Here is a 13,535-nt window from a genome sequence, read left to right as displayed (position 1 = left end):
ATAAGGGTCTGCCATTTGTGTCTTCAAGAGACGGATGAAGACTGTGGGCCATATTTGTAGCAAAGTCACGCATTGTAGCGCAGCAAGTCAACTTGCTGCCCTGCATGACAGGGAAAGGGCAGGAATGCACCACATTTAAAAGAATATGGTTCATTCTTGTCACTATCCCTGCGCTTGTGGCATATTGGCTGCCCAGTGCCAACAAAGACAACCTTGCACCATGGTGCAAGGGTGCCTGCATTGTAAGGAGGATTGTTTTTGTGCAGGAAGGCACACCTTCCTGTGCAAAATCAATCCCTGTAAGCGTCTTCCTCTTTTATGTGTGCTGCAGAATGCAGCACACATAGAAAGACGAAGTAACAAGGAAAATAAAGGTATTTCTCCTCGTTTTGCCTCACTGTTGCATAGGTTCTCATTATCCTAATGAGGCTACTGGATTTGGGGGGCGGAATCACCTGAATTGTAGGGTACTGAGTACAATCCCACACCAAGTGACACCTGTCAGCCTAATCCATGTTTGCCGGCTAACTAGCAGCGCCTCACCTCTGCCCAAGAGCAGGGATGATTGTGGCATCCGGGCGCATGACACGAAAGATTCCTCAGGGGAATCGTGGTCGATCAGAATTCACCTCTTTCTCTCTGTTACATTAGTCTCGCACAGGCAAAGGCAAACAAAGGCAGAATGTGGTTCAGTAGGGGTTTCTTGAAGTAACTGCATCTTAGATAAAATGGCATGTATTGCAATAACTAGGATGATAAAACACAATAGAAGCAAAACTGTGACAAGGAGAGTGAAACACAACAACAATCCCACCATACTGTCACTAGGAGTGATATATGTCTTTTCTACCTTTGTTATGTTAGAGCACATTGTGATAAGCCGTAATCGACCCTTCAAGTTTATTCCCTGGAAGACATCATCCCTGTTAGAAATGGGGTCTTTGGTTGGCAGTCAGGTTACCCCCTGTCCAAGCAAGGACCCTCACTCTAGTCAGAGTAAAGGAGAATCACCCTCAGTTAACCTCTGCACACCCCCTTGGTGGCTTAGCATGAGCAGGCAGGCAGGCTTAAATTCAGAAGCAATGTATAAAGTATTTATACTAACACACACAGTAATACAGTGAACACAATACAAAATAGACACCATACCAGTTTAGACAAATAGTAAATATTTGTCTAAATCACACAAGACCAAAACGACAAAAATCCAACATACACAAGTCAAGATATGAATTTTCAAAAGAATAAGAGTCTTAATGCTTAGAAAACAGTGAGATTGCCGTTGTTACGCAAAGTACCTGGTTAACGTCAGAAGTAAAGCCGCACAGGTGAGCATGCGTTGGAAAAGGGTAGTGATGTGTTGATTCCTTACTCGCAAGTGAGGCAGTGCGTTGTTTCCTTCTCTGGTCGGGTTGGAGATGCGTCAATTTTCTCCCTTCCAAGAGAGCGATGCGTCAATTTCTGGACGGGGCACCTTTGATCTACGCAGAGTGGAGTTGACTTGGATGCCCAGGGACGATGCGTGGGAAATCTGGTCGCACAGTGTTAGAAAACCGCACTGCATGGGGTTTGCATCGTTATCAGCCTCTGTAAGCTGGTGTTGCATGTCGTTTCTCCAGCCGCGATGCGTCGATCTCCCAGCCGCAATGCAGGTGGAGCATTGATTTCAGCAGCAAAGCCAGCGGTGCGTCATTTATCAGCTGCGTTACGGAAGGTGAATCATAAATTTCCCTGCACAGCATTCTGTGCATGGATTTTCAGTTCTTGTCTGCCAGCTTTGCCTTTCAAGGGCCCAGGGACTGGATAGGGTACCACTTGGCAGGGCAGGAGTCTCAGAAGGGAGTCCAGGAGCTGGCAGGGGAAATCTTTGATGGCCCTGAGACTTCAACAACAGGAGGCAAGTTCAGTTCAAGCCCTTGGAGATTCTTCTCAAGCAGGAATGCACAACAAAGTCCAGTCTTTGTCCCCTTTCCCAGGCAGAAGCAGCAACTGCAGGACAGCCCAACAAAGCACAGGCAGGGGCAGCGCTTCTCCACAGCTCTTCTCCTTGGCAGAGGTTCCTCTTGAATCCAGAAGTGATCTAATCTGCTGATGTTTTGGGTACACTATTTATACCCCTTTCTGCCTGCATTTTGAAGTAGGCTGTTAGAAAAGGGGTCTTCAGTTGGCAGTCAGGTTACCCCCTGTCCAAGCAAGAACCCTAGTCAGGGTAAGTCACACACAATCCAAATTATCCTGTGCCCACCCTCTGGTAGCTCGGCACTGAGCAGTCAGGGTTAACTTAGAAGGCAATGTGTAAAGTATTTGTGCAATAAATCATACAATAACACCATATAGCACCACAACAAAATATATAATATTTATCTGAATAAATGCAGGTCAAAACGATTAAAATGCAATAAGTATATGTTGAGATATCACTGTAAAAGTGATATAAAGTGTCTTAAAGTCTCTTTCAAGCACAAAGTACCTGGTTCGCGTGCAAAATCTCTGCGAAGAACCGCAGAGGAGGAGATGCGTGGAAACAAAGGGGGTGTGCGTCGATTTCTCGGGCCGCACACAGCAATGCGTCATTTAGTTTTCACGCAGGGACGGCTGTGTGTCATTTCCGGCGCTCAGTCGTGGATCATCTTCGGGTTGCCGGGTTTTCGGACGCCCCGGGGCTGATGCGTGGATTTCCTGCACTAGCAGGATGAAGTCACAGGAGCTGCGTCGATTCGGTGGGTGTTGCGTCAAATTTTCTACCGCACGGCAGACTCTGCGTGCATTCCTCTCTGGAAGTCGGGCTGCATCGTTCCGGCTCGGCTGTGCACCGATCCGGTGGGTCATGCGTCAAATTTCTGGTCGCTACGCAGGCGCTGCATCGATCTTCTCGATGCAAAGTCAGGCTGTGTCGTTCCGGTTCGGCGTGCAGTGAATTTTTTGCCGCAGTGCAGGCTGTGCATTGTTTCTGGCAGGCTGTGCGTCAAATTTTTAAGTCTTTTTGGTCCTAAGACTTCAGGGAACAGGAGGCAAGCTCTATACAAGCCCTTGAAGAGCACTTCTTCACCTCAGCCAGAGCGCAGCAAGGCAGCAGGGCAACAGCAAGGCAGCAGTCTTTCACAGAAAGCAGACAGGTGAGTCCTTTGGGCAGCCAGGCAGTTCTTCTTGGCAGGATGCAGGTTCTGATTCAAGTTTCTTCTTCAGGAAGTGTCTGAGTTGGTAGGGGCAGAGGCTCTGTTTAAATACCCAAATGTGCCTTTGAAGTGGGGGAGACTTCAAAGAGTGGCTTAAAAGTGCACAAGGTTCCCTTTCAGTTCAACCTGTCTGCCAGGGTCCCAGTAGGGGGTATGGCAGTCCTTTGTGTGAGGGTAGGCTACTGTCCTTTGACATGCAAGTGTCAGGCCCTCCACCCTCCCAGCCCAGGAAGACCCATTCAAAATGCAGATGTATGCAAGTGAGGCTGAGTATCCTGTGTCTGGGGTGTGTCTGAGTAAATGCACAAAGAGCTGTCAACTGAACCCAGCCATACGTGGATTGTAAGGCACAGAAAGATTTAAGTGCAGAGAAATGCTCACTTTATAAAAGTGACATTTCTAAAATAGTAATATTAAATCCAACTTCACTAAATATGACCTTCGTACTCCTTCCAGATCAGCAGCTACCACTCAAACAATGTATGAGGGCAGCCCCAATGTTAGCCTATGAAGGGAGCAGGCCTCACAGCAGTGTAAAAACGAATTTAGGAGTTTTACACTACCAGGACATGTAAACTACCCAGGTACATGTCCTGCCTTTTGCCTACAATGCACCCTGCCCTATGGGTTACCTAGGGCATACCTTAGGGGTGTCATATGTAGAAAAAGGAGGGGTTTAGGTTTAGCAAGTACTTTTAAATGCCAAGTCGAATTGGTAGTGAAACTGCACACACAGGCCTTGCACTGGCAGGCCTGAGACAAGGTTAAGGGGCTACTTAAGTGGGTGGCACAATCAGCGCTGCATGCCCACTAGTATCATTTAATCTACAGGCCCTGGGCACATATAGTGCACTCTACTAGGGACTTATAAGTAAATGAAATAGTCCAATTGGGTATGATCCAATGTTACCATGTTTAAAGGGAGAGAGCATATGCACTTTAGCACTGGTTCGCAGTGGTAACGTGCGCAGAGTCTTAAAATTAGCAAAAACAGTATCTAAAAAGTGGAGGGAGGCAGGCAAAAAGTTAGGGGTGACCCCCCTAAGGCTGTCAGGTCTAACATAGGCAAACTTCAAAGGAAAGCCTCCCTTGTTTGTAAGATCCTGCCTTGCCCAGGCCAGGCCCCAGACACACATCAGGGGGTTGGAGACAGCATTGTGTGAGGGCAGGCACAGCCCATTCAGGTGTGAGTGACCACTCCTCCCCTCCCTCCCAGAACAGATGGCTCATCAGGATATGCAGGCTACACCCCAGCTCCCTTTGTGTCACTGTCTAGAGGAGAGATGCAAACAGCCCAACTGTCAAACTGACCCAGACAGGGAATCCACAAACAGGCAGAGTCACATAATGGTTTAAGCAAGAAAATGCCTATTTTCTAAAAGTAACACAAAAGGATGATGGACAGAGTGCTGAACACTTAACCCCAGTCACACATCTGGGTTTAATCCATCATTGTTTTGCTCACCATGTCACCCCGGATTGGACCCAGCCATATGCAAATCAATCTTGACCCTGTTCCTCATGGGTACAGTCCAGCCCGAACTGCCAAGCCAGGTCCTCCTTGGACCGGAAACAAGCATCCTGGGACCGGTTTCAGGGTATAACCCTTCATTATCCAGGCTAGCTTGAATCAGGTGGCACAGTGAGCACGGGACCCACTTCTGGGTATACCCTTCCCACTTAGGGCAACTTTAGCAACACAAAAGGATGATGGACGGAGTGCTGAACAATGCAAACACTCACCCCCAGTCACAGATCTGGGTTTAATCCACCATTCTTTTGCTCAGCATGCCACCCCAGTTTGGACCCTGCCTTATGCAAATCAGTTTTGACCCTGTTCCTCATTTGCATACGGCTAGGTCCAAACTGAAATGGTATGGCAAGCAAAGAAACTAATGGCCCAGATCTTTGACTGGGGGTGAATGTTTGATTTGCTCTCCATTCTGTCCATCATCTGCTGCTTTTACTTTCTAAAAGTGGCATTGTCAAACACACAACCTAAAAACAAACTTTACTAAAAGATGTATTTTTAAATTGTGAGTTCAGAGACCCTAAACTTCATTATTCTAGCTGCTCCCAAAGGGAATCTGCATGTTAATAATATTTAAAGGCAGCCCCCTATCAGAGAGATAGGCCTTGCACGGTGAAAGCTGAATTTTGCAGTATTTCACTGTCAGGACATGTAAAACACATTAGTGTATGTCCTATCTTAAACATACACTGCACCCTGCCCAGGGGCCTACCTAGGGCCTACCTTAGGGGTGCCTTACATGTAAGAAAAGGGAAGGTTGGGGCCTGGCAAGTGGGTACACTTGCCAAGTCGAATTGGCAGTTTAAAACTGCACACACAGACACTGCAGTGTCAGGTCTTAGCCATGTTTACAGGGCTACTCATGTGGGTGGCACAACCAGTGCTGCAGGCACACTAGTATCATTTGATTTACAGGCCCTGGGCACTTCTAGTGCACTGTACTAGGGACTTACTAGTAAATCAAGTATGCCAATCATGGAAAGCCAATTACACATACATTTTACATAGGAGCACTTGACCTTTAGCACTGGATAGCAGTGGTAAAGTGCCCAGAGTATCAAAAACAGAGTCCAGCACACATCAACAACCTGGGAAACAGAGGCAAAAAGTTAGGGGAGGCCACGCCAAGGATACCAAGTCTAACAATCCCCCATACCTAAGCAGGGAAGCCTGTTGTCTAAAAAGACATTGTCCTCATGTATGCCAGGGATTCAGTAGTCTAAGCAAGCAGCTGTAGCGAAGACAATCAGCAATCAGCATGCAGCCGTGGTCTTCTGGCTGGAATCTCCCTCTAACATGCATGGGATAGAGAAGTGTTTTTATAATAAAACAAATGGACGTTCTAGGACAAACGTCCCCACATAAGGGTATGTATGTTTCTGTGTATGTTGGAGACACAGTGTACCACTTTTGCCCGCAATCCTATCTGACTGCAGCCTTGAGGAAAGCACAAAGTGCAATGGTAAGAACGTGATGCTTTCGTAGGCGAAGAAACAGATAGATAGAGAAAATAAAACAACCCCACAAATGTGGTTAACACTAGAAAAATAAAGCGGTGCTGAATAAAATGTGACTGGGCTAAAGTGCACAACGTCAGGCCTTGTTTGCTAAATTAACGTGTCTAAAACATGGATAAAATAGCTATACAACATCACCTTGAGAAGGCGCAGCACTTTGGCTCATTCCCCGGTCTACCACTTCTGGTAAATCAGGGAATGCGTCAAAATCCATGGGTGTTGCGTGGGAACACCCATGCAGTACCCATGGAACGCCTCCCTGGGGGCAGAGTAATGCAATGCAGGGATTTGCGCTGCTTTGCATTACTGAACATTTATCAAGCCACCCAGGGCCAAGTAAGTTGGCCTTGGGTGGCTTGATAAGTTGAATTTTGTGTTTGTGTCACACATGCCCCACGTTGCGTGGGGCAAGAGTGACGCAACCCCAGTCGTAAATATGTCACTCTATTTTTAAATCATTCTGAGGCGTGCCACAGAGAAAGCAGGCGTTGACAAGATGTGTGACATTTGAAGCTTGCTGATGGACAACGGTTCTCTGAGTATGTTGAAGGCTTCGATTTTCTTGTCAAAACTGACTTTCTTCTCTTTTGTTTAACCTATTCTCCTTCCCTCCCTTCGTCCCCCAGCAAGCAAAGGATCTCAAAATGCAATGGATGATGCTACTCTGGGTGAGCGAAGGGAGGGCCTTTCACCTGCAGTGGCTATTTGGCGAGGCTCCCGCCAATGTTTAACTGACCCCGTTATTATCTACATTGTCTGTTGTACTGTACCTCATGGATTCTGGTGCTTTACAAATTATCACAACAAATAGAAATCAAGCAAATACTATTATTTACAATAATTAGTCGTCTACAATGTATGGAGAGGCCAACAATGAAAAACGATCTGCTTGATTGGTTCCTTAATTTTGCTATGCAGTTTGGAGGTTAGGAAAAACCATATTAACAGAAGTTAGTGGCCGAATCGGGATTACATTTTGTGTAGGATCACAGCACTTTTTTGTCCAGTTCATAAAAAAACTTAAATGTGCCTGGTAGAATAGCTCGGAATGGTAAAAACATGCTGGAATTGGAGTGGAAACGACAATTGCTGTAGTTATTTTCAGTTCCAGGGCGAAAACCTAATAAAGTTGTGGTAATATGCAATTTTTACTTACGTCCCTTCATGGTGCCTGGAATTCCAGCTGTGGTATTTCCGTATCAGAACCTATGATGACCTTGTATGAGTCCCTTAGCATTGCGAACCAACTTCGCAAAGGGCTTTCTTATTGTCAAATTGGAACAAACGTGCTGGTCCTGTCTCGCTTTCTCAGAAGAACCTCAGGTTAGGGGCTAAAATAACTGAGGCCAGAATATTAATTCTGACAAATAACTTAAGGTTTGTCTCCTTCTTTTGCAGACGTCGACTCCCTGAAAGGGCATAAATTGGTGTACAACGGGTCAACGGATGAATATGCCTATTTGAAAATTACGAACTGGAGAGAAATACCAGAATTCACAGTGTGCATTGACTTGTATCGAACTATTGATAGCGCCAATTGGACAGTCTTCAGCTACGATGCCTCCGAAACTAAGGGGGTAGATTTTGTTTTGGCGGGAACACATAATAATCTCTCTCTCCATCATTTCGGCAACTATTCCAGTTTTGGGAGTGATTTGCCAATTAACATATGGCACAGTGTGTGTTGTACGTGGACTGGAACAGAGATGGACGTATTTATAAATGGAAGCTTAAAATTTAGGGAACATTTTCCTTTACGTTTCCTAAGTGGCGATGGGACCTTAGTCCTTGGATTTAACCACACCAATCTCGGGAAAACACCGAATGGAAGTAACAATATATATCTGCACACTTCAACTGTCTTCCGCGGCAGCTTGTACTACTTCCAAATGTGGAACAAGACACGGTTGCCAAATGTGCTAAATTACTGTTCAGAAGGTAATGTCATCCGCTGGGACGCTACCTTCTGGAAATTTCATAGGACACCGCCTGTAGAAGATCAAAGCCTGCGCTGTGGTAAGTGCCATCTTCTGGAGTCGTATTTCTTTATCCTACACTGTACTGCTAATTTTGGGATTCGCAATAAAGTTTCCCTAAAAGTATTTTGAGGACACATCGAACAAAGGAAAGATTCAATAAAACTGTGTTTTATCTAATGTGTAATTCATGCAGGTGTGTGCAGTGCTCAACACATCTTGAGGGCCTTTTCAAAGTGCCATGAGGGTGAGTGCTAGTGGGAAGTGGGGGTGTTAAACTGAGCCACATTCACGTGTGATGCTAGTGCCAGTCCGCATGCAGTGGCAGATGGGGTCATCCACCGTCATCAAAACCTGAAGCTAATTCAGAAAAGTTGTGTTTTCAGTCATTTTATCAATTTCATCAAGTCTGCTGTTGATGGAAACGAAAGTAGCAAGCTGTGAATTTTTAGGGTTGCATCGACATAACACTTGAGTCTGGGGGGCAGGAAAGTCTTTATTGGGTATCTCTCTGGCTATTAATGCACCTTTAATCTGATGAGATGCAAGGCACGTTGTTGTGAGTGAACTTACGCACAGGGCAAAGCACCTTTACAGGGGAGTAATGGAGGCCCCTGCAGCTCAAAGGGGCCCCACAGTCCAGGGGGATCCTATTTAGAACAAGGCCTATAAAGTGTCCCCTTTCTTGAATCATGTATATATATATATTGCTTATTTAGATATAAATGTCAAATATAAAATACACATTGATTCATGGTATTATTCAGTGTAACGCGATAATCAAGTTTGCTTGAATATATTCACGTTATTTTGTATGAGTTAAGTTATCTTTTGCAGTGAGTATTTCATGTAATGGATAAGGTTTCTTAGAAACTGATAACTACCCTTCTCACTTAGTATTTTTTACGTAATTAGCAATGACGTTTCTGCTAGTTGTTTATTCTGGAAGGTTCAACAACGATCAGATGCATTACTTAAACTAGGGGCAGAGTAGGATACAATACAGAGGAACTTTGAGTCAGACTTGAGACAGGGGCCGTACAGATTTGTGTGACTTTCCCTTGCTGAGGGCTGCCAGGAGGCACACTTAGCCTTTGATAGTGCGTCAGGACCTTGATAAGTAAACTTACAAGGAGACACGCCTAGGCCGACGAATCTTTTGACCACGTTTGGAGACTTCCCAGTACGCGATATCGTCTGGCATCACAAAATCGATATTTCAATAACTCGGTCAATAGTCACAGTAGCTAATCAATAACATTTAATAATAGTCAATAAAGTGAACACACCATGACCTTTCAGTCATGAATAACCACACCTTCTTAGTTAAGAGTTAGAATATTTATTTCCCTATTGGTTACAATCTAATATCATCTCAGTTAATCTCATTAGCAATTCATCTCATTAGTAACTCTTCAAACTTTGTAATTAGACACACCATTAATCAATTCATAGAGAGTATGTATTCAGCATTCTTACATCATTAATAAAGCAGCTTAGCAAAGTCTCAGTAACACTCGATTCAACAAAGCAAGAACTCAGTCATTTGTCTATTTGCGTCAGATATTAGTGAACACCTTAACTAACCTCAAATTAGCATCAGCATGTTGGGATTCATGCAAAACAATTTAGCAAACACAAATTTGGAAAACATCTAACTATGGCTTCTATCAAAAGAGCAGTTGGTACCTAGAAAGGAAAGGCAAACAGACAATTACAATTATCATCAGATAGTTACCCCTCCAACAAATCAGCAAACAGCGTCAGTCTTTGTCCTCAGGACATCAGTCGATTCACCATCAGCAAGGATAGGACAGGGCAAGGTCTCAGTATGGCATAGCTACAGAATAAGGCTCTTCTCTCATATGGAGGAGAAGCAAGTATCAGTAAGGACGAATAGAGAATGGTTAAAGTATCAGGGAGAATAAACGGCAAAGTCTCAAAAATGGCAAAGTATGGCTTAAGGTAGAATGTCTGAATAATGGCTGATTTCTTCTCGGGTCGTGCGGTTATATCAAAACTGTCGAACTAACCCTTAATTTCCCATTGGATAATATTTAGTGCATCATTATCTCGGTCCAATAATTATCCACGTACTTCACTAGAATTTTCCACAAAACACAGTTCTCATGTCGTTGATTGGCCCACGTTATTGACGTCTTCATCGGGTGGAATGTCAGGTAAGAAAAGTTACACTTTATGCTCCAGTCTGTAGTCCCATTGTTTTCTCCTACTCCAGGCAGCCTTGCACCTGTTATGAATTACACTGTTGCATTCAGCAAGAATGTCTCCTTGAGCAAGTCGGGTCCCATGAGAAAGAATTTACTATGGCTACACACACATCTCTAGCTTCTGGAAAAGTACAGCATTGTGTCCTTCAGGAAGACAGCACATTGCACGTTAGGTAAAACACAGCTTAATATGAGACCAGGCAGCTAGGCCCAGACCCTAGCTAACTAAGGCCTAGTAATTTAGTTAACAAACCCCTAATATATGACTCTAATTATGATATGCTGATACAAATTCATAACATTAGTACATTATTAATTCATCATTAATAAGTTTCATTAGTCTTCATATACATTGATGGCCACTCCCCGTGGGCACATTTCAAACGCACACATTATTTTCTATGTTAACACATTTTTTATGCAGCTTCATTACACAATATATTGCAAGCTTTTCATGTTAATATTAATTTTAAAAGACACACTCCAACAATCCCTCCTCTGATGACTCTTGTCATCACACAAACCTTTCCTCTCGAATTTTACATTCTAAAAGTCCTTCATTTCATTCTCTTCTCTTAATCTTTCCTCCTGTGATTTTGCCCTGAACAATTTTTCCCTTTGTTTTCCTTCCCTCCTCTTATTATTTTTCGCCATTTTCAATTTTATTCTTTTACTTATTTTACATGCCACCCATAATCCAAAGAAGCAAGCTTTAACAATCAATATTCCCTGTATTATTTTCACCAATATCCCATGCCAAATATTACTAAACCAATTTCCCACTGAAGCAAATCCTTTCCCAACCTTTTCCCAAACACCTGGCTCTTTCATTTCCTTCAAATCTGTACTATCCCTAGTTAAGTTAGTAAGCATACTTCTAATGTCATTACTATTATCTGGTATGTAAGCACAGCAGTGACGCTCATTAAGCATCCTACAAACTCCACCATTGTTCGCTAAAAGAATGTCTAAAGCAAGCCTGTTTTGAAGAGTCATAGCCCTGTCCGCAGCAAGTTCAGTATCCATCAGGAGTATAGCCCCTGTAAAATTTGTCAGCATGTTATCCACAATAGTAGACAACTTTCGAATCTTTATGAAGTTTAAGATAACTCCCACTGAAGGAATTATCGCCCCAAATATGTCTCTTACTACACCAGCAGCAGTTTCTCTCTTCTGTCTATTACGATGTAATTCAGACAATTTTGGAAACCTTTTCAAATCCTCTAGTTGATATATCTTTGGGAAAACTGTCCCCAAATAACATGTCCCATACCATCCCTTTGGAAGACGGTAATAAGCATTAAGTCCACATATATATTAGATCCCAGGGATCGCTGGATCCTGTCCATTTAATATGAACGTCCATTTACTCTGAAACAAAAACACATGCTTACATTCACTCGTTCCCACAAACTCATTATCATAATACGATTTCGGCCTAGATATGCAAGGCTTACCTATGTGTAGTGCATCTAAAGCTAGCTTCCCCTGTTCTCTAATTGCACTATAACCCTCACTACTAGTAAAAGCTCGCTGCTGCAATGCTTTCTCCAATTTACCCTTCAATGCCCTTCTTCTATCTTCCGTGTGATCTAAAAAGCTTTTCTCTACAGGTGTAAGCAAATATTTCAAATTATTGCGGTGTGCATAAGATATACTAATTGTTAATGTCGCCTCAAAGAATCCTTTAATTAACTTTATACTATAGTACTTAGCTACACTACTCAAATCCTCTATGATAGGCACATAATAAAACACGAGATCATGGTTCGAATAAAAATACTGAATCTCTTCCTGGTTATAGAATCTTGTTAGTAACAGACTACAACTTATCCCATATGTTAAAGGCAGACTATGATAAGTAACCCCTTCTTGTACCGAAACAGGAATCTGTGTGCACACATAACAATCTTTCGCATCCATTGTGTCAACATACTCACTCAGCAAGCGATAGAAAACATTAGTGGATAGTTCCCATTTTGCGTTAGTTCCCTCATGCAAATATTTTGTATCCTGCTCAAACTCTCCCAAGCTGTTAGTGCAATGGTAGTCTCAGAAACTGCAGCATAGTTAGTTCCACCATTATCCATTAGTGGCGTACCCACAATCACAACTATGATGAATATCACACACTCGACACCCAAACCAACACCCAAATATTTATAACGCCTACTCCCTTTATCATCCCCTCTAGTGCTAGCCATGATCTGTAAAGAATCAGAAAGTGAAGGAAGGCTCATTCAAATAACAACAGAGAACAGTTAGAAAATGTTCTTCTTTCTTTTTTTGTCTTCGCAGCAAAGTCAAAACAAGCAAGTATTTACAGCTTTCACTTTCTCTCCCAGGATCCTTGTTGATTCAGGTTAGCAGCCTCTCAAAATCGTTTTTCAAAGTCAATTCAGGTTATCAGTGTCTCATCCAGTAAGTCATCAGTCTCTCTTTCTCAATATTTTTCTTTAATTCAGTTCTTATGCCAATTCAGTCTCCTCGGCCAGACTCAGGTACCAAAGTACTGACCTGGAATCTATCAAAGCAAAACACCAAGAACTGTTGTTGCCATTCAGCTGACGTTGCCAACGCCCATTCTGGACCCGCGTACCTTCTGTTCGCTACTCTCTTTCTTTTCAACTTGCGATCACCTTGCAACTCTCCTTCACTTAGATCTTCTCTCCTTGTTGTATCAACCTCTTCCTCTATTGCATCTTCGACAACTACCTTTCCCTTTTTCACTTGCAACTCTGGCCACTTATCTCCTTTCAGTGTCTCTCTGGTCCTTGATCTTTCCTGTGGCAACCCCTTGCCGTCCTCTGACTCTGTGGTGTCTTCTCTTGATGGACCTGCAATTTGCTCAGGAGGAGTCTGGACACTCTGACTCTCTTCCGCCTCAACTCCTTCGCCTTCTGGGTCTGTCAGGGGCTCTAGCTCATTTCCATTTTCGTCTACTTCTGGGAGAACTTCCCTTTGATTTGGCTCTCCTGGTGCCTCAGTTGAGATAGGCTCACCATCCCCCCCACTTGGTCTGTCCTCAACGGGCTCTCCTTCTGCCTCAGTTCCCCTTCCATCACTATCCGGCCCTGAGACTTCCTTCTCTGTTGTTGGTACTT

General features: G+C 43.6%; 1 protein-coding gene across 2 annotated transcripts in view; it reads left to right on the top strand.

Moving 5' to 3' along the window:
- ADGRG4 (adhesion G protein-coupled receptor G4) overlaps positions 1-13,535 on the top strand; it is a 1,350,632-nt gene that overhangs the window by 286,028 nt on the left and 1,051,069 nt on the right. For both annotated transcript variants that reach the window (XM_069212461.1, XM_069212460.1), the window contains exon 3: positions 7,623-8,240. In XM_069212461.1, the coding sequence (XP_069068562.1) occupies positions 7,623-8,240 (618 nt within the window). The remainder of the gene's footprint in view (positions 1-7,622; positions 8,241-13,535) is intronic.

This window comes from Pleurodeles waltl, chromosome 2_1 (assembly GCF_031143425.1).
Source record: "Pleurodeles waltl isolate 20211129_DDA chromosome 2_1, aPleWal1.hap1.20221129, whole genome shotgun sequence".
NCBI lineage: Eukaryota > Metazoa > Chordata > Amphibia > Caudata > Salamandridae > Pleurodeles > Pleurodeles waltl.
This window is presented reverse-complemented; position numbering and strand designations above follow the sequence as displayed.